Source organism: Theropithecus gelada, chromosome 7b (assembly GCF_003255815.1).
Source record: "Theropithecus gelada isolate Dixy chromosome 7b, Tgel_1.0, whole genome shotgun sequence".
Lineage (NCBI taxonomy): Eukaryota > Metazoa > Chordata > Mammalia > Primates > Cercopithecidae > Theropithecus > Theropithecus gelada.
In genome coordinates, this window is record NC_037675.1 from 24252990 (window position 1) to 24273984 (window position 20995).

General features: G+C 45.9%; 1 protein-coding gene across 5 annotated transcripts in view; it reads right to left on the reverse strand.

Annotated features, from left to right (window-relative positions):
• C7BH14orf93 (chromosome 7b C14orf93 homolog) overlaps nucleotides 1-19223 on the reverse strand; it is a 25639-nt gene extending 6416 nt beyond the window's left edge. The window contains exons 1-5 of one of the 5 annotated variants that reach the window (XM_025391065.1): nucleotides 19039-19165; nucleotides 13780-13845; nucleotides 9418-9496; nucleotides 6545-7520; nucleotides 4073-4393 (exon numbers count right to left, since the gene is read on the reverse strand). In XM_025391065.1, the coding sequence (XP_025246850.1) occupies nucleotides 4073-4393; nucleotides 6545-7141 (918 nt within the window). In that variant the 5' untranslated portion in view covers nucleotides 7142-7520; nucleotides 9418-9496; nucleotides 13780-13845; nucleotides 19039-19165. Of the gene's footprint in view, nucleotides 1-4072; nucleotides 4394-6544; nucleotides 7521-9417; nucleotides 9497-13779; nucleotides 13846-19038 lie in introns of all 5 variants that reach the window. The other 4 variants (XM_025391068.1, XM_025391066.1, XM_025391067.1 and 1 more) reach the window with 4 other exon arrangements.
• Nucleotides 19224-20995: the final 1772 nt, after the last annotated feature.

The following is a 20995-nucleotide window of genomic DNA, read 5'->3' on the forward strand; positions in this document are numbered from 1 at the left end:
AAAAAAAAAAAAAAAAAAAAAAAAAAAAAGTCTTCTTGAAATCTTTTTTTTTTCTTTTTGAGACAGAGTCTCACTCTTTTGCCAGGCTGGAGTGCAATGGCGCGATCTTGGCTCACTACAACCTTCACCTCTCAAGTTCAAGCGATTCTCCTGCCTCAGCCTCCCGAGTAGCTGGGACTACAGGTACACCACCACCACATCCAGCTAATTTTTGTATTTTTAGTAGAGATGAGGTTTCACCATGTTGGCCAGGATGGTCGCAATCTCTTGACCTCGTGAACCACCTGCCTCAGCCTCCCAAAGTGCTGGGATTAGGGGCATGAGCCACCCAGCCTGGCAGTCTTCTGGAATCTTCTAGTAAAACTGATGACCCAGGAAAAAGCCCTGGGTTTGTCTGTGGCTTTATATATCCCCTCGTGTGTTACCACAAATCTCAGGAGTATATACACAATGGTCTGAAAAACAGAAATCTAAAATAACAGAAATGTGAATCTGAAAGAACTGTGGAAGCTATATTACCCAATCTCCCTTTCACATCATTAAACAGGCTGTCTTTCCACTTTGTTTATACCCATCTAATGATGAGCTCTCCATTTTGAGTCAGCTTATTCTATTGTCGAACATTTTCACTCATTAAAAAGTTTTGCCAGCTGGGCGTGGTGGCTCATGCCTGTAATCCCAGTCCTTTGGGAGGCCAAGGCAGGTGGATCACCTGAGGTCAGGAGTTCGAGACCAGCCTGACCAACATGGTGAAACCCCATCTCTACTAAAAATACAAAAATTAGCCAAGCGTAGTGGCGTGCAACTGTCGTCCCAGCTACTCGGGAGGCAGAGACAGGTGAATTGCTTGAACCCAAGAGATGGAGGTTGTAGTGAGCTGAGATCGTGCCACTGCACTCCAGCCTGGGCAATAGAGTGAGACTCCGTTTCAAAAAAAAGAAAGAAAAAGGTTTGCCTTAGATGCTTCAAAATCTGTTCCTAGTTTTGCCCATAATAGCACCTACAATATTTATTTATTTATTTAGAAATGTAGTCTTGCTCTGTCGCCCAGGATAGAGTGCAGTGGCATGATCTCAGCTCACTGCAACCTCTGCCTCCCAGGTTCAAGTGATTCTTCTACCTCAGCCTCCCAAGTGGCTGGGATTACAGGCACACGCCACCACACTCAGCTAATTTTTGTATTTTTAGTAGAGATTTGGTTTCTCCATGTTGGCCAGGCTAGTCTCAAACTCCTGACCTCAGGTGATCTACCCGCCTTGGCCTCCCAGAGTGCTGGGATTACAGGCCTGAGCCACCACACCCAGCCCTAATGCAGGGTTTTACATTTCCTTCAGTTAAGTTTAGTTGTGTTGTTTCTGATTATATTTTCATCCCAAGCTCCCTTAGTCAGTGGAAATTACCCAGTTCCAAACTGACAGATTCATATCCCGATCCAAGGACTTTGCAGCTCCATATTCAGAAATCCTCAATTTATCCTTCTACCTCTATGGCTGATTCACCATACCAACTTAGGAAAGTATTGTCAACTCTTTATGGCTAGGGTCTCCACTCTGTAAAAAAGACCATTATTATACTAGCTGCATATTCAACACCGTCATTTTACCTCTTAGTAGTCCACACTTAAGGAATCACAAAGGAATGGGTGAATGTTTCAGAAAGTATTTGGGAGAGTTTAAAAAAAAAAAAAAACCAAAAAAAAAGGAGAAAGAAAAAAGGGAGTTACATAGCTTCCAACTCAAGTGGCTTTGAAGAGATCAGCTGATAAAAATCAAAACAGGCTTGACATGGAAAGGGAAAATACTCTAGACAGTAAGTGTGAGGAGTGTAAAGGCTGTTGGCTCACCTACCTCCTGAATAAGCTAAAAATATTTCCCCAAGGACTGGCTGGGATCTGCAGCATTCCAAGGAATTAAAGAATTCTGGTTTGATCCTTTTGGTTTATAGGATCCCTAGCAGCAATCCTCAAGAGCCCCAGCCGACTGGAGAGATGCCTCTTTGATTCCGTTCCAGAGCTAAAGATTGGAACAACTGTCCCTCCCGCTCTAAACCCACAGTCTGCCACAAGAACATTTTAAACCTTCCTCCATGATGAGCAGCAAAACTCCCTGACTGGTCCTCCAGATCCTTCTCAAGCACAGAATAGAGAGAGCATGATGGTGAGTGAGCATACTGTCCTTCCTGCACGTCTTCAGTTCCACCACACTCTCCTAGGGGAAGGAAGAAGCCAGGCCTCAACGCTGTACCTCTCTCTGGAGGCAGCAGGCACAAGTGGAATGGAAATGATGGAAAATCCTGCTTTTATGCAAATTGTAACTATAAACTCATTATAGTCAATATGAACATTGTATGGCTAAAGAATATCTCCAGCCGAGCGCGGTGGCTCATGCCTGTAATCCCAACACTTTGGGAGGCCAAGGTGGGTGAATTGCCTGAGCTCAGGAGTTCAAGACCAGCCTGGCCAACATGGTGAAACCCCATCTGTACTAAAATACAAAAATTAGCCAGGCGTGGTGGTGCACGCCTGCAATCCCAAATACTCGGGAGGCTGAGGCAGGAGAATCGCTTGAACCTGGGAGGCTTGCAGTGAGCTGAAATCACGCCACTGCACTCCAGCCTGGATGACAGAGTGAGACTAAAAACAATATCCCCATGATTGTCAGAAAGAAACTTTTGTGAGACCAGCCTGGGCAACTAAAATACAAAAATACAAAAAATAAGCCAGGTGTGGTGGTGCATGCCTGTAATCCCAGCTACTCTGGAGGCTGAGGTGGGAGATCACTTGAGCCTGGGAAGTCGAACCTGCAATGAGCCATGATCACACCACTGCACTCCAGCCTGGGCAATGGGAGTGAGACCCTGTCTCAAGAAAGCAAAAAAAAAAAAAAAAAAAAGAAGTTTTTGCATATAGAGTTTATCCCAAAGACTGTGGTCACTTTAAAGAAGATTTCTCAACCTCTTCACTATTGGCATTTTGAGCTGGATAATTCTTTGTTATGGGGGCTGTCGTGTGCACAGGATGTTTAGCAGAACACCCACTAGATGTCAGTAGCATTCTCCTTCCCCTGCCCCCAGCCACCCACCAGTTGTAATAATCACAAATGTCTCCAGATGTTTCCAAATGTCTCCTGGGGGTAAAATCACCCCAGGTTGAGAACAGCTGCCCTAGAACTTCTCTAGGTTTGGTCAGCTGCCAGGACAGGGACTCCCAGCTCAGCAGGATGTTCTTTGGGCTCCCAGCCACTCCAAGAAGCTTTTAGGCAGACCTGGTTCAGGCCAGTCCCTTCCTGGCTAAGAGCTCTTGGGATGACTGGAATCTCCAAACCTCTATAACTGAGCTGAAGGTCTAGTGACTCTCTGCATCTCTGAAGCTTGAGACTACCTCAGGACAGCTTCACTTGCTTTTCCACCCAAGTTGTCCCTTGCCACTTACTCTGCACACTAGCTTAATTTGCAGGCAATTTCCAGAGTTACCCTTTGGTGATCAATCTGCTCAATCCCTTAAAGATCTTCTCATCAGGATTATTAGAACACTGGGAAGGCTGGTCATGGCGGCTCACGCCTGTAATCCCAGTACTTTGGGAGGCCAAGGCGGGTGGATCACCTGAGCTCAGGAGTTCAAGACCAGCCTGACCAACATGGCAAAACCTGGTCTCTACTAAAAATACAAAAATTAGCTGGGGGTGGTGGCATGTGCCTGTAATCCCAGCTACTCAGGAGGCTAAGACTAGAGAATCACTTGAACCTGGGAGGCGGAGGTTGCAGTGAGCTGAGATCGCACCATTGCACTCCAGCCTGGGTGACAGAGTGAGACTCTGTCTCAAAAAAAAAGGACAGCAGGAGATGTGATATAAAGGAAGATACCACATTATCTGGAAAAGTCTAAAAGTTTGATGTTTAGCAGGGGACTTCCTATCCCTAGTGTTACAGAATAACCTCTCTCCTTATCCCTCCCACTCTGGTAGGATTCAGTATAGTATTCATTCAATATGGGGGGCCTAAAATCAACCCACCCTTCACTCTTCACTTATCTTTCCAGACTGGAGAAAAATTTATAGCAATTGAGCTCACTCACAGAGAGTACCAGATCCCGCTTGCGCCTGGAGTTCTTCTGCCCACTTCCTCTGGTCCTGCATGGGGAAACAGTCAGCCCTAGAGAGTGTCTCAGCTCTCCAGTACTCCCAGGGCCTGACTCTTCCAAGGCACTGTCCAGCGCAGCAGTGGCATTGAGCATGTCCTCAGGGCGGGGTGGTGGCAGCTTGGTTCCATTTTCTGGTCCTGTCTCTGAGGTTGCCCGCTGGATTGCCAGTTGTGTGGCTGGTGAGAGCTGTTTGGCATAAGCAGGGACCAGAACTCGCTGTACTGCACCCTCAGAGGCCACATAATCATCCACCAGCTAAGAATGTAAAAAAATAATAGCCTATTAGCCAGCCAGGCTTAGGGGAACCTGGTTAACCATCATTCTTTGGCTAAGAATAGTGAACAGAAAGTGGAAAGAAGGGGGACTGTAGCACAGTCTTTAATGCTCAATGGCTTGTTTCTCTGGGACTCCTATGAGTGTTGGGCAAATATTTCTTGTGTGTACAGGGCCTCTCATGTTGGGTTGTTACCGTAGGGCTGCTCACAAGGAGAAAGCATGCTTCTGACACTGTTTGTGAATCGTCATTTATAGATAGCTCTTGGATATAAGAAATGTAGCTAGGTAAGTGTTTTGTCTGAAAGGACTGGGAGAAGAAGTGATGACAAGAAAGAAACCAAGCAAGAGAAGGAGTAAGAAAATAAAACAGTAACAACAATTAAGAGGAGACATAAAAGAAAAATGAGCAAAGGAGGAAGATATAAAGTCAGAAATCCAAAGAGAGACTGGCAGTGACAGCTCCCCTCACCTATCCTCCATTCCCAGAGTCAGTCCATGCCCTCACCTTGATCCTACCCTAGCCACATTCGACTGTCATAGCCCCTGACATCTACCTAACTGCCTGTGCCCTCAATCAAGGACATACAGAGCCGGGAAAGGAAGGAGGGAGCAAGGGAGAGAGGGAGGAAGAAAGGAGGGGGGATTTCTGCAGTCAAGAAAACAAAACACTGAAAGTGGGGAGACACACACACACACACAGAGAGAGAAAGAAGCGGGGGAGGAGGCTGAGATTTATAGACCTGTGAGCTGCTTTCTGCACTGTGAAATCTAATTCCATCCTGTCAGCCTGGAAGCCTTTCCTGCCTCAAAGAACCCACAGCTCAGGGCAATGCCTGGCCTGGTACCCTCCTGCTTCCCACCTTCCAGGTCCTCCCCTCTTGAGCTGGAACAACTGAGAGTCCTGACCAGCCACAGACTGGGGTGAGCAGCAGTGGCCATTACCCATATGGCTGTGCCTTCAGGAGAGCAATGACCAGTTGCTGTGTTACACTGGAGGGGGAGAGGGGGGCTTCTGTATTCATTTCTCAGATCCAGCAGATGGGCTGGGAGTTCCATCCCTCCCATCTACTCCATGTGTTCTGCTCCTTTACTCTTTACTGGGGTGTCTATGTCTTGTCGTGGGAGCAGGAGAAAAAGAGAGGACAGACAGAGAATAAGGTGGAGGAGAGCTGATAGAACTCCCACCGTCTCTCAAGTGGCACCACATCTGTTATTTTCCTATCTCTAAGATCTCTATAGTTGCTCCATCTCCTTTTCATACTTCCATGTGTGACATTCTGCAGTTCTTACTCCACTCAGCCAGGATTTTCCTGCTCATATGGCCCTTAAGCAATAAAGAAACTGAAATAGCACAATGTACATCTATGTCTTTTCCTGCTCACAAAATATGCTTGCTTGCTTCCTTCTTTTCTTCCCTCTTTCTCCCTATATGTTATTATCTTCCTGTTAACACTCAGTTGGCCATTTCTTTTTCTCGTTTCCCATTTTATTTCCTTTCCTCTACCTCCCTCTTGCCTTACGTCATAGTCTCTCTCCTGTGGTGTAGATTCTCTTTCCACATAGACTCACCTTTCTTCTGTGCTCCCTTTTTGCACTTTCTCTCCTCCCTCAGCCCTTCATTTCTACTTGTCTCTTTCCCTCCCTATACCTGTCGTCTGTTATCTTTATCTTTGTCCTCTCACTTTTTCCTCCTCTCTCCACCTCTGCCTCTCTCCCCTGTACATTCCCATCTCTCTTTGTACTGAATTCCTCTTGGCAAGCAGAGGGCCTGCAATAAAATATGAATGAGCCGTCTGTGCACGGCAGGCATCCTCACCAGGAGAGGCAGAGCCCATGGAGCAGCCGAGACAGCTGTGGAGGAAAAGGTGCCATGCGGAGCTATTGAGAGAGGGGGAAGGGCACCCCGTCACTACACAGAGCAAAAAATGACCTTCTGCCAAAGAGGCTAATGGTTCAGGAAGAAAATAGGAGAGCTGATTATCCCTGAAGGAAAAGGAAACTTGGTCCTGTTTTGCTTTATCACAAATACAGACAAAAGGTTTAAAGATGGAAATAAAAGAACAGAAAGGAAAAAGAGTGAAAGACCGGGAAAAGCACTTAGGAGCAACAGCCCTCTGCTGCCATACTCACAGGATTGAGCAGGGGGGCCCCCTCGCTGGCAGCCAGTGTGCACCCCGGGAGCCGCATGTCCCTCTGAGTTGCTGGGAAGCCCAAAGGCCCAGGCCCCACTGAGGCTGCTCCCAGCTGCCGCAGCTCCTCAATCACCACCTGCACGCCGCTACCCACGCTGTCACACTCCTCTTCCACAGCAGACAGAGCCTTAAAGGCTTCCCCGGGACTTTCCTTGAGAGGCCCAGGCTCCTCAGGTGGGGAACTATGTGCCCGGCTTTCCCTGTCTTCATCAGGGGTGGACACTTTCCCTTGTCTCAGCTCACCCATTTCCTCCTGGAGACGTTTTAACAACTCATTGTTGGCTCTGGCAAGACCCAGAGCAGCTTCGGCCAAACCCACTGCCTTATCCACCCGTTGGTAGATAATATGCAGGAGCTGCTCTGAGCTCTGAACAGCCAGGCCATGTCCAGTCACTGTGATGGGGGTGCTAGGAGGAGGATTCCCACCCTGGGAGCCTGTGTTGCCTCCATTAGTCTCACTCTTACAGGCACAGCAGCAGCATCTGGCCTCACTGCCACTGGGAGGAGAGAAGAGAATGGTGGCACTGAAGGACATGGTGGATGGGGCAGTAACAACCACGCTTACACTGCTGGGCCACTCCAACAGGTAGGAATCATCGACTTCTCTTGACTCACTTTCCTTTCTCAATGAGGATGGTCAGAGGAGCCCAGGCCCCAAGCTGTAGGGTCTGTGAAAGAAGAGTAGATAAGCCATGAAGAAGCACACAGTCCACGGCGGCCTCTCCTCAGCCTGCAGAAGGGAGACAGGTGCCTTCTATTTGCAGATCCTGTGCTCTCCTAGAACATCACAAATCAAGGCCTTCCTGATGAATGGTTTTAGAGGGTAGAGAGCGTTCCTTCTGCCCCCCAGCATGGAACCCCCGACTAGTGCAACCTAAGGAACAGGGAAGGGATTCAGAAGGACCTTCCGGCATCTGGAAAGATTAGATGATTAAGGAAGAAAATGTAGATCTGTCTCCTCCTCCTCCTCCTCACCATCTTTACTGTAATAATGGTACTGCATTTCATTGCTTTGACATTGTTCCTTAAGGAGTTCAGAACGCTTCACGTAAGTTACCTCATCTACTCAACAGCGCTAGGAAACACATATTACTCCAGGTCCGGAGAAGAGACATACAGAGAGGTTATATGTCTTTTTCAAGGTCAGAGGAATAACAGCAGAATCCAGTTATTGGTACTTTCAATGTAGTGGTTTTTTTTTGTTGTTGTTGTTTTTTTTTTTTTTTTTACCTGATACCACTTTTTGTTGACATTAAGAATCACGACAATCATGATTCTACCCTCTCTATAATTTTCTTTTTTTTTTTTTTTTTTTTTTGAGACGGAGTCTCGCTCTGTCGCCCAGGCTGGAGTGCAGTGGCCGGATCTCAGCTCACTGCAAGCTCCGCCTCCCGGGTTCACACCATTCTCCGACCTCAGCCTCCCGAGTAGCTGGGACTACAGGCGCCCGCCACCTCACCCGGCTATTTTTTGTATTTCTTAGTAGAGACGGGGTTTCACCGTGTTAGCCAGGATGGTCTCGATCTCCTGACCTCGTGATCCGGCCATCTCGGCCTCCCAAAGTGCTGGGATTACAGGCTTGAGCCACCGCGCCCGGCCCCCTCTCTATAATTTTCATACAAATGCACATTTAGAGTAAAACTCCTAAATAAGGAATACATCCATCACTGCCCCCCTCAGCATGTCACCAGCTTCTCACTATTATATCATTAATGCTTTGGGGATGAGGGCAGGGAAATGAAATGAAAAGATCAGGGAATTGAGCAGGGGTAACCCAGGGCTGCACAGCCTCCTTTCCCACATAGTCGTATACCTGGGCCATGAGCCTCTGTAATGGAAACTAGCTGTCCTGAGTCTTCCAGCCAGGAGCCCAGAGAAAGCACCTGTGGGGCCCCTTATCTTCATTTCTCATACTCCTTAAGGGTGGATCCAAAATTCAACAGGAATGTCTGAACAGCCATGCTGCCACTTTGCCTGCATGACCAGCCCCCATAAAAGGAGAAACCAGAATGTCAGTGATAAACCAAACTGCCTTTCTTTTAAATTACTGTAGTTAAGCAACTAAACTACTCCAGGAGAGAAAAAAAGGAGTAAAGAAGTTGATTCGTACCACTGAGAACACTCCAGGGAACTTAATAAATATTGTAATTTTCTAAATAATACTTGATAGTAGAAAAAAAATCCTTCTGATGCTCCGTGTCAAAACCTTAAGTATGTTTACAATTTCCCTGAGAGATGCATTTCTCTCTTACCCTGTAAATTAAAACATTACAATTAAAAGGAGAGGAGGGACCGGACATGGTGGCTCACGCTTGTAATCCCAGCACTGTGGGTGGCTGAGGCGGGGCAATCACCTGAGGTCAGGAGTTCGAGACTAGCCTGACTAACATGGTGAAATCCCGTCTCTATTAAAAATACAAAAATTAACCGGGTGTCGTGGCGGGCGCCTGTAATCCCAGCTACTTGGGAGGCTGGGGCAGGAGAATCACTTGAACCCAGGAGGCAGATGTTGCAGTGAGCCGAGATCATGCCACTGCATTCCAGCCTGGCAACAGGGCAAGACTCCACCTCAAAAAAAAAAGAGTAGGAGGTTAGGAGAATTTCCTATATATTGAGGGTTTTCTTTTCTTTTCTTTTCTTTTTGAGTAGGCAATCTCATTTCAGAAACAGGCAATATCAATGCCTCTGAGGTACTAAAACATAAATCTGACAATGCATTTTAATTACATGTGGTTATCAAAGAATAGTCTTTAATTTGCTCTTTCCACCCTTTATGTTGAAGAAATGGCTTTTTCTGTGCCAGATACTTACTTCTCACAAAAACTTAACTCAAATACATTTACAGCTTCCTTGTCATTATAGTCACTGGAAGGCACAGTTAAACCTGAAACTAAAGGTTAAACCAAATTAAAACTAAAGGTTAAAGGAAAGCACTAAGCGATTCTATGTCAATTTATAGATGAATCACTTATGTATTCTTTTCCTTCCTAAATTAGGGCCTACACTGCTCCTGCAGAGTTTTTTCTTTTTAATTCTTTCTTTAACCTACATCATGCAGGGAGTTTGCTCTTAAACATGGATGCTGTGGGCAAAAGAATGTTTTGGTGATAATAAATAATAGTATTCAAATGCTTGCCAGCTGCGTTCAGTATTTGTAAAATCAGTAATTATTACGATGCATCAGGTTGGGACACTGGGTGAGCTGTCTAACTCCTTTCTGGTACCAAACTCTCTTGCCTCACACAGTTACTCTTTCTTGCAAGAGGCTTTTACCCCTACCAGTGTTGAGCCTGCCTCAAACTCTTCCCCTCTCTTTTATTTTTATTTATCATTTTTTTGAGACGGAGTCTCACTCTGTTGCCCAGGCCAGAGTACAATGGTAAGATCTGGGTTCACTGCAAGCTCCGCCTCCCGGGTTCAAGTGATTCTCCTGCCTCAGGCTCCCAAGTGGCTGGCATTACAGACACGCGCCACCACATATGGCTAATTTTTATAGTTTTAGTAGAGACAGGGTTTTGCCATGTTGGCCAGGCTGATCTCGAACTCCTGACCTCAAGTGATCCACCCACCTCAGCCTCCCAAAGTGTTGGGATTACAGGTGTGAGCCACTGCGCCCGGGCCCCTCTTCTTTAAATAGTCTTTCCTTGGTCGTCTTTCCTTGGTCATCTTTCCAAAACAGCACTGTATTGCAGGTTAAAAAAAAAAAAAGGCCGGGCGCGGTGGCTCAAGCCTGTAATCCCAGCACTTTGGGAGGCCGAGACGGGCGGATCACGAGGTCAGAAGATCGCGACCATCCTGGCTAACACGGTGAAACCCCGTCTCTACTAAAAAAATAGCCGGGCGAGGTGGCGGGCGCCTGTAGTCCCAGCTACTCGGGAGGCTGAGGCAGGAGAATGGCGTAAACCCAGGAGGCGGAGCTTGCAGTGAGCTGAGATCGCGCCACTGCACTCCAGCCTGGGGGACAGAGCGAGACTCCGTCTCAAAAAAGAAAAAAAAAAAAAAAAAAGGCCAGGCGGTGGCTCATGCCTGTAATCCCAGCACTTTGGGAGGCCAAGGCGGACGAATCACGAGGTCAGGAGATCGAGACCATCCTGACTAACATAGTGAAACCCCGTCTCTACTAAAAATACAAAAAATTAGCCGGGCATGGTGGCGGGCGCCTGTAGTCCCAGCTACTTGGGAGGCTGAGGCAGGAGAATGGTGTGAACCTGGGAGGCGGAGCTTGTGGTGAGCCGGAATCGCACCACTGCACTCCAGCCTGGGCAACAGAGCAAGACTCCATCTCAAAAAAAAAAAAAAAAAGAGTGGCCGGACGCGACAGCTCACGCCTGTAATCCCAACACTTTGGGAGGCTGAGGTGGGTGGATAACTTGAGGTTAGGAGTTCGGGACCAGTCTGGCCAACATGGTGAAACCCTATCTCTACTAAAAATATAAAAATTTGCCAGCCATGGTGATACATGTCTGTAATCCCAGCTACTCAGGAGGCTGAGGGAGGAGAATTGCTTGAACCCAGCAGTCAGAAGTTGCAGTGAGCCAAGATCATGCCACTGCACTCTAGCCTGGGTGATAGAACGAAACTCCATCTCAAAAAAAATTTTTTTTTAAATGAGGTTCTCCCCTGGCTGCACCATGTATAAGCTGCATGAACATGAGTAAATTATTTCACTTTTCTGAGTACAAGTCTTCTCATCACTATCTACTTTGAGTGTTTTCTATGAAGATTATACATAATATATGTAAGGCACCTATAGAGTGCTGGCACATGGTCAGTGCTCCACTAGTAATGGCTGCATGATATTATGATTATTCCTGTAACCTTTTGTGTTCCCACCCTGGACACCCATCCTGATTCCTTAATCTTTTTTTTTTAAGAGGCAGGGTCTTGCTATGTTGCCTAGGTTGGTCTTCAACTCCTGGCCTCAAGCCATCCTCCCGCCTCAGACTCCTGGGTAGCTGGGATCACAGGTGTGAACCACCACCTTGACTCCTGATTCCATAATTTTGAATAAAATGCAATGGCTTGAAACAGAATTTGGGGAAATTTGCCCCCAAATTTAATAATGAATTTCTAAGAAACAGTACATTATTCCTCAAGTCTATGAGGATGCATTTATAGGTACAAAACCTTCTATGATGCAAATTAGAAAGGTAATTGAGTATTTGGAATTTACTTGCTATCATGACTTGGTCTCAGACTAAGGATAATATTTTATGTTAGTTTTTAATGCTAAATGTATTTTCCTATTGTGAGTTCAATTTGTTTCTCAATTTCTCTTCTGTTTTTCTACTTTGTATATTACCATACTATGTCCATCTTAAAACATCACATTCAGGGCAACAAATAAGTGTTTTCTTGAATTAACCTGCCTATAAAAACCTGGTACAGTGTGGTCTAGCACAATGGGCATTCAAATAATTCTTTTTTGGTTTCCATGGACACGAGTGCTGACTTAATTTCCCAGCCTCTTGCTATAGTCTGTCACCTAAACTTTATATTATAGAAAGAAATTGGGATCACCAGGTAATAAACGAATATTTCATGTTATATTTACTAACCAGGTAACTATTTAAGTGCTGGATACATGACTGAAAACAAAACATTAATTTCATTAGCTGCATATATCCCCATTAAAGAAGGTGAGCTGGGCCCGGCACCGTGGCTTATGCCTATAATCCCAGCACTTTGGGAGGCTGAGGCGGGCAGGTCACCTGAGGTGAGTTCGAGACCAGCCTGGCCAACATGGTGAAACCCTTTCTCTACTAAAGATACAAAAAAAAAAAAATTAGCAGCACATGGTGGCGCGATGCCTGTAATCCCAGCTACTTACTCGGGAGTCTGAGGCAGGAGAATGGCTTGAATCCAGGAGGCAGAGGTTGCAATGAGCTGAGATCACGCCATTGCACTCCAGCCTGGGAGACAGGGCAAGACTCCAGCTCAAAAAAAAAAAGAAGGTGAGCTGGTGAGTGCGGGGAGGTGTTTTTAGGTTCATATATATATATATATAATTTATTTATTTATTTGAGACAGTCTTGCTCTGTCACCCAGGCTAGAGTGCAGAGGCATGATCTTGGCTCACTGCAACCTCTGCCTCCCAGGTTCAAGCGATTCTCCTGCCTCAGCCTCCAGAGTAGCTGGGACTACAGGCGTGTGCCACCACTCCCGGGTAATTTTTGTATTTTTAGGAGAGATGAGGTTTCACCCTATTGGCCAAGCTGCTCTTGAACTCCTGACCTTGTGGTCTGCCCTTCTCCCAAAGTGCTGAGATTACAGGCATGAGCCACACCCGGCCTATATATGTGTGTATATATATATATATATATATTTTTTTTTTTTTGGATACAGAGTCTCGCTCTGTCACCCAGGCTGGAGTGCAGTGGCATGATTTTGGCTCACTGCAACTTCCGCCTCCCAGGTTCAAGCAATTCTTCTGCCTCAGCCTCCCGAATAGCTGGGATTACAGACGTGTGCCACCACAACTGACTAATGAATCCTGACCTCAAGTGATCTGCACGCCTTGGCCTCCCAAAGTGCTGGGATTACAGGTGTGAGCCACTGTGCCCAGGCTCAAAAGTTTTTATATGTAAGGCCATGTTAAAGGATGATTCACCAAAATGGATTGCGCCTACTAAGTACTCAAATGAAGGGAAGACAAAGTCTCTACCTACAAGGCACTTAAAGTGTATTTCAGATGGGAATGTCTTAAGAACATGGAATGTTCTAAACATGGACTAGCTAAAAAACAAAGTGAGGCTGGGCGTGGTGGCTCACGCCTGTAATCTCACCACTTTGAGGGGCCGAGGAGGGCAGATCACCTGAGGTCGGGAGTTCGAGACCAGCCTGACCAACATGGAGAAACTCTGTCTCTACTAAAAATACAAAATTAGCCAGGTGTGGTGGCACATGCCTGTAATCCCAGCTACTCAGGAGGCTGAGGAAGGAGAATCACTTGAACCCAGGAGGTGGAGGTTGCAATGAGCCGAGATTGCACCATTGCACTCCAGCCTGGGCAACAAGAATGAAACTGTCTCAAAAATAAATAAATAAACAAATACATAACAAAGTGAAATACATGCAAGTCCTAATAATATGGTATAGATTGAAAAATTTCTGAGTAGTTCAAAATAATGGAAAGATTAACAAAATGAAATCATATTGAGAAAGAGTTCTTACAGAATAAAAGCTTCCAGTTGAGCCTTGAGCAATGTATCAGATGAACTGATAGGGTAGTAAGACATTCTAGGGAAAAAAAAAAATTACAGGACTTAACAGGGTACATGTCAGAGGTCAGAGCAAAGGGGCTTATATAATAAGGTAAGGAGAATTGACAGAGGTATAGAGATGGGGTATAGAGATAACTGGTTAAAGACAACTGCAAGATTATAAGACTAAGAGTAACAGGATGGTACCACCACCACCACCAGAATGACAGAAATGAGGCAGTTGACAGGAAATACCATGGCTGGGCATGATGGGTCATGCCTGTAATCCCAGCACTTTGGGAGGAGAGGAGGATCGCTTGAGCCCAGGAGTTTGAGACCAACCTGGGCAGCATAGCGAGACCCAGTCTTTAAAAAATAAATAAAGAGGAGACACCAGTATATTAGTGAAGTATATTTATTTAACATTTTAAATTTCAACTGATGGCAACATGTTATGTAGAAAGTCCTGAAAACAACTGACTAGGTCTAAAAAACAGAAAAAGATCTTCAATCTTGGGATAAGTTGCCAACACAGCATGACAGTAGATGTCACACTTAGGTTTGCAAAAAATATATGCATTTGGGGTTCATTTCAGTATTGGTCTAATTTAAATACATGTGAGATGAGCCTTAAAAATGTACTTTCCAGTACTTTTGGTATTTTTCATAAATATTCAGATAAGAAAGAAAGAAAATTCATCTCCTTTAGACAGACAGTTCAGGGTGAGACTGTCCATAATTTTAACTATCCCTTTCCTCCCAAGTCACATTTTTGTTAGGACTAAATATATCATACTCTTGGCAGTTCCCTTGCTTGCTTTCTCCCCATTCTGAGTTTGAATTTTCTGCATGACTGAGTTCACCTCCAAACTATGAAAAATAAAAGTTTTCTCACTATTTAATAGATGTGTATGATATGGTATCATTCAGATGATATATGTTTTTATAATGGGCGCTTGACTCATTCAGGGTCATGCTAGCAATAGACTTCCTTAAATGTGATTACTGAAAGCATGGCAATTCATATCATAATCTTCATTTTAAGAAATAAATAAGGTAAATGGCCACTTAAAACTCCTGCTGTGTTGGTCAGTCCTACTCCTCCACTTCTAGGTGCAAAATGGCTCACCTGTCAAAAGGTTCTCTCAAAACCTATTTTTATCAGAAATGAGCTCCTTATCACACAAGAGCAGCTAAGTAAATACCACAAAATACTATTTTCCCACATTTTAAAAGAGTGACTCGTCTAATGATCTGCAAAAAATCCAAGACCTTATTTTTAGGGGTAAAAAACAGAACTGTAGACCCAGAAGGCAGAATGCGGTCTTAAAAGGATTCTATGTAATCTGAAAATTCCAGGTATATTTCTTTTTTTTTTTTTTTTTTTTGAGACAGAGTCTCGCTCTGTCGCCCAGGCTGGAGTGCAGTGGCCGGATCTCAGCTCACTGCAAGCTCCGCCTCCCGGGTTTACGCCATTCTCCGGCCTCAGCCTCCCGAGTAGCTGGGACTACAGGTGCCCGCCACCTCGCCCGGCTAGTTTTTTGTATTTGTTAATAGAGACGGGGTTTCACCGTGTTAGCCAGGATAGTCTCGATCTCCTGACCTCGTGATCCGCCCGTCTTGGCCTCCCAAAGTGCTGGGATTACAGGCTTGAGCCACCGCGCCCGGCCTAATTCCAGGTATATTTCTATAACAGGATGAGAATTTTTAACCCAGCATAGCACAGTCCTTTTTATTTACATTTGCTAAGATTATATTGGTAAGATGAATATTTCCGATTTCAGGTTTGCCTAATGTAAGGGACTCACTACATTTATGGAGAAACTGAAAAATTAAAAAGTAGCTCCTAGAAGTCTCTCCTGTGCCAGCGAGAACTTGGTAAATGTTAGTTGATTAAATATTAGTCAAGGATGACAAGGTGGACCCCAGGGACGCCAGAACCATTTCCGATGGGTAAGTGTGATTCAGCTACCGGCAGGGCGATCGCAGCGACGCTGGCGGCAAAGATCGGCGACTGCTCAAGAGGCCGCAGGCGACAGGGTGACTCGCCACTGTGCCCAACCATACAGTGCGCTCTGGGAGTCCCGGGTAAAGGGGGTCATTCCCGGGAGGGCTGCGGAGAGCAGGGCGGCCGGAGGAGCGGCTGGGGATCTCGCCGGGTCACGGAGGAGGGTAGACTACGTAGCACCGAGAGCTTTGAGAACCTGGGCTGAAGGCGGCGCTCGCCGTGAGAACTGACGCGGAGGTGCAGCTTAGCAGCCCTACGGTTGTTCTACCGCGTGTGCCCGGCGCTACCGCACGGGCTGACTCAGCTAGGCTGGGCCTGAGGCGGGCGCGCGGCAGAGGAATCCGCCGCGCCTCCCCGTGTACCCGGCCGGCTCGCGCACGCGGGGAGACACCGCCCCGCTTGCCTTCTGGCTCCCGGTGATTGGCGGTTATACGACGGTTGGGGAGCAGGGTCACGGACACTATTGGCTACAAACAACAGTCACTCAAAAAGTCAGGTAGGGGAGGGGCCTCCTCAGGGAGGGACAAGACTGGGAGGCTATTTCAAGGCCGTCAGACGCCATCTTTAGCTTGTTTTTGTTTACTTGCTTTTGTTCCCTGTTGCTCACAAACCTGTGTGTACACGATTATAAGCACAGTGGCCACAAATCGGCGTCACACGTTGGGTGGTGGCCGACTTTTAGTTACTGCTGGCCTCGGTTACATTTCTTTCACATGTCACCTGCAAATTAGTAGCTCATAGTTTTTAAGTTTCCGATACTAGGGGCCCCGAGGATTCCCAGGCAAAATCAACAAAGTTTAGTTTTGCTTTGCTTTGGAAGGCCAAGCCAATGATATATATGTGCGAGGAATTATCTCCTTTCTTACAAAAGAAAGAAAAAGCAGTAACTGGATATGACCCTACGTTCCTGGATGTAGAAATCAAATGGCCTAGGAAATCAGGGACACGGGCTCTGCACTGTTCTGGGGAGAGCTTCCTTATTTTTTGAGAAGCTAAAAAGTAAAGTAAAAGGTATATGTGATGACCTGTATTGATGTGGAAAAGAGCTAAAAAGGGTAAAACTCTATTAAAAATTGCCGTCACTGGCCGGGCGCGGTGGCTAACGCCTGTAATCCCAACACTTTGAGAGGCAGAGGCAGGCGGATCACCTAAGGTCAGGAGTTGGAGACCAGCCTGACCAACATGGTGAAACCCTGTCTCTACTAAAAATACAAAAATCAGCTGGGCCTGGTGGCACATGCCTGTAATCCCAGCTACTCGGGAGGCTGAGGCAGGAGAATTCCTTGAACCCAGGAGGCGAAGGTTGCAGTGAGCCAAGATCGCGCCATTGCACTCCAGCCTGGGCAACAAGAGCGAAACTCCGTTTAAAAAAAAACAAAAACAAAAAACTACTGCCGTGATCACAAAGGTCACTAGAATCTGACTAGATTTCAAAGAAATGCAGGCCTGAACTTGTGGAATAATCCACAGTCGAGCCAGTATTTATTAAGCACTGGTCTGACTTGAATTGTTAGAGAATAAAAATACACTCAGCACAAGTAAGAAACCCAGAAAGCCCAAACAGGGCCACATTTGTTACAAATTTGTACAAGTAATTTTATTGCAGTCGGTATTTGGGAGTCAAATACTGCTTGAAATAGAATAGGATGCTAGCTGTGTAATAGAAATGCATTATTATACAGAGGTTTTGTTGTAATGAAATTTAAATTCTACAGTAGGTCCTTTCTTTTTAATCTCCTGGTTGTCACTGCATCTGTGACATTCCAGTTTCTCCCTCAGCACCCCATATACCTCCTATGCTTTCACTCCAATCTGCGAATACAAATTTGGATACAGATATTTTCCATATGACTTCTAATGAGGAGACAGTGATTCTGTAACAGAATGAAGTGAAAATAGGGCTCCTGTAACAGGAGGTTCTGCTCTTCGAGACTGTTTTTCTCTAATTCACATACTTTTTTTCTGTGACTCTTAGAAATGAGGAGAAGGCTTTCCATTCTAAAAATGCAACATGATAACCAAAAGGCATTTCTTATCCCTTCTATTATTTGCCTTTGCATCCTCTTGGCTCCCTATCACCATCACCATGAACAGTTTTTGAGAATCAGACTTGACTGGATTTTTTTTCCTGATATTTTGCCAGCTGTGGAGCTTTTCGAATAGATTCCAACCAATAAACGACCATTTCGTCAAAAAGCCAAGAAAGAACTTCCCTTCTGAACACACCAACCAAACCACACATAAAGGCCAAAATATACACAGCTGTACATTTAAGAACGTGAGACAATAAAAAGCAAAACCACTTAGGCAAAACAGTCACTGAAGGCTTTGAACCACAGATTCAATAAATTGCCTACTCTCATTTGCCACATGGACTATATACTCCTTGGCAATTATTTAATTATTCATTATTCTGATCCTTTAGGAGCAGAAAAATATAGTAAATGCACACAGAAAGTGCCTAAGTATGCTAAGCATAGGATTTCTTCTAAGCTCTGCTTTGCACACAAAATGTTTCGATCACATTTGGGAAGACAACAGAAAAAAAATTCACATCCTAGGGGATACTTTGCACACATAAAACCAGATATATTTATCACTTTTGAAAATAAAATCTGATATGGCACATATACACACATATTGTACATATACACAAATAACCCCAAATTATAACTTTACAAATTTGTTTCAAGAAACACACACACACATACACACAAATGTTCTAATGAAAATGTGTGTGAAAGACACACTGTAAGGCCTGTCCCCCTTCCCTAGGGAAATGAATGTCTCCATTATAATATCCCAATATTAACCTATTGGCCTTGGACAAGTGCCACATCCCAGCCAGTTGGTTTTGGTTCTGGGGAGTGGGTGTGTAAAAAGCACGCACACGGCTTTCTGAGGGAGCCTCAAATCTCTCTCTGCTTCCTTCGATGTTGCCTGTGGCAGAAATTTACATTATCCCTTCAGCCCGCTTAAAAAAATCTGTACTTCCCAAGCGGCTAAATTTTTAAAGTCCCTCAACCACAAAAATCTACCAGTTCTTAAAATGTGATTTGAAAAAAAAAAACTATAAATTTGGCTGGAAACGGTTGTACACGGCCATCCTGCTTCTCAACTTCTTGGTATATTTAAAACCTTGACCAGGAAAAAGAAAGAGGAAGAGAGACAGAAAAAGAAATGGGGGAAAGAGCAAATTCCCCTTAGCAACAGTTTCCTCACCCCAGCACTGCTACAGATCGCTATTTTTAAAAATTTGAAAACACACACAAGATTAAGGAGGGGAAAAAAATGGAAAAAGGATACCCGAAGGTCGTATGGCTCTTTGTATTCGTGTGTGTGCAAAAAGGAGGACTCGCGGAGCCCGAGCCGGCAAGCCCCGCCCCTCCCCGGACGCCCTCCCGGATTGGCCGTCCGCGGCCGCGGGGCGCCCCGCCCGCAAGCACACGCGCCGCGCCCGAGGCGCCAACCCCGGGCGGGGGGGCCCCTGAGGGCCACCGGACCGCCGACCCACCAACCTCGCCTGGACCTTGGCAGACATCTTCCCCACCTCTCTCCCTTTCACTTTCTCACCGTCCTCTCACTCTTTCCCATCTTTTTTTCTCGGTGAAACAAGGCCCAGTCACCAGCATAACCATCCAGTGAACGACCTCCGGACACTTTGTTAAACTGGGTGAACTAGTCAGTAACATTCTAGACTGCGATTAAACATCAGGGACTTGGTGCGTGGGCCCTACTCCGGGTTTGCAGGTGGAATGTCTCTGGGTCACGTGTGTTACTTAACACCCCCACGTTTAAATGAACGTTCAAGTATGGCACATTTTTCTGAAGAAAGGCAAAGTAGTCTTACACTTCAGCCAGAGCTCCCAGTTTCTCTACCTGGCTCAGACCACATTCTCAAAACTAAAATGGTTCCTCCTTATTTCCTGGAAGACCGCTGGTATACCTGGATTTTAAGCCAGCCATAATCTGGTCCCACCCACCTATCTGTTATTTATTTATTTATTTATTTATTTATTTAGACAGAGTCTTGCTCTGTCACCCGGGCTGGAGTGCAGTGGTATGATCTCCGGTCACTGTAAACTCCGCCCCTCCGCCCCCACCACCACCCCGCCCAACAGATTCTCCTGCCTCAGCCTCCCAAGAAGCTCTCGGCCTCCCAAGAAGCTGGGACTACAGGCACGCGCCACCGCACGCAGCTAATTTTTTGTGTTTTTAGTAGACACAGGGTTTCGCCATGTTGGCCAGGCTGGTCTCCATCTCCTGACTTCAGGTGATGCACCCACCCTGCCTTTTCTTTTTTTTTTTTTTTTAGTGATGCAATCTCGGCTCACTGCAACCTCCACCTCCCAGGCTCAAGCGATTCTCCTGCTTCAGCCTCCCGAGTAGCTGGGATTACAGACACGTGCCACCATGCCCGGCTAATTTTCTTTTTTTTTTTTAAAGTAGTGATGGGGTTTCACCATGTTGGCCAGGCTGGTCTTGACTCTTGATCTCAAGTTATCCGCGCGCCTCGGCCTCCCAGAGTGCTGGGATTGTGCCTGGGCACATACTTGCTCTTAGTTCCCCCTACGCTCATCTTATCAATCTTGTATTATTCCTTTTTTTTTTTTGAGACGGAGTCTCACTCTGTCGCCCGGGCTGGAGTACAGTGGCGCGATCTCAGCTCACTGCAAGCTCCGCCTCCCGGGTTTGCGTCATTCTCCTGCCTCAGCCTCCTGAGTAGCTGGGACTACAGGCGCCCGCCACCTCGCCCGGCTAGTTTTTTGTATTTTCTTAAGTAGAGACGGGGTTTCACTGTGTTAGCCAGGATGGTCTCGATCTCCTGGCCTCGTGATCCGCCCGTCTCGGCCTCCCAAAGTGCTGGGATTACAGGCTTGAGCCACCGCGCCCGGCCTTCAATCTTGTATTATTCCTTTACTCAAGTGCCTTTTATTTTTTAAGCCTGAATGATGCGTCTCCCCTTCCCTGACTGGTCAATTTTTATCCATTCTTTCAGCACAGACCGCTTACTTCCTTCTCTCTGCTCCCATCAGCATGAACTTCATGCATACTCCAATTAGCAGCACGTAACTCTACCTTGATTCACATATTTTAGTAATTTCACTCCAGTAAACTGTTTGAGGTCAACGATCATATCTTAAAATTGTTTTTCCATCCAGGAACTGTTTGATTCTTA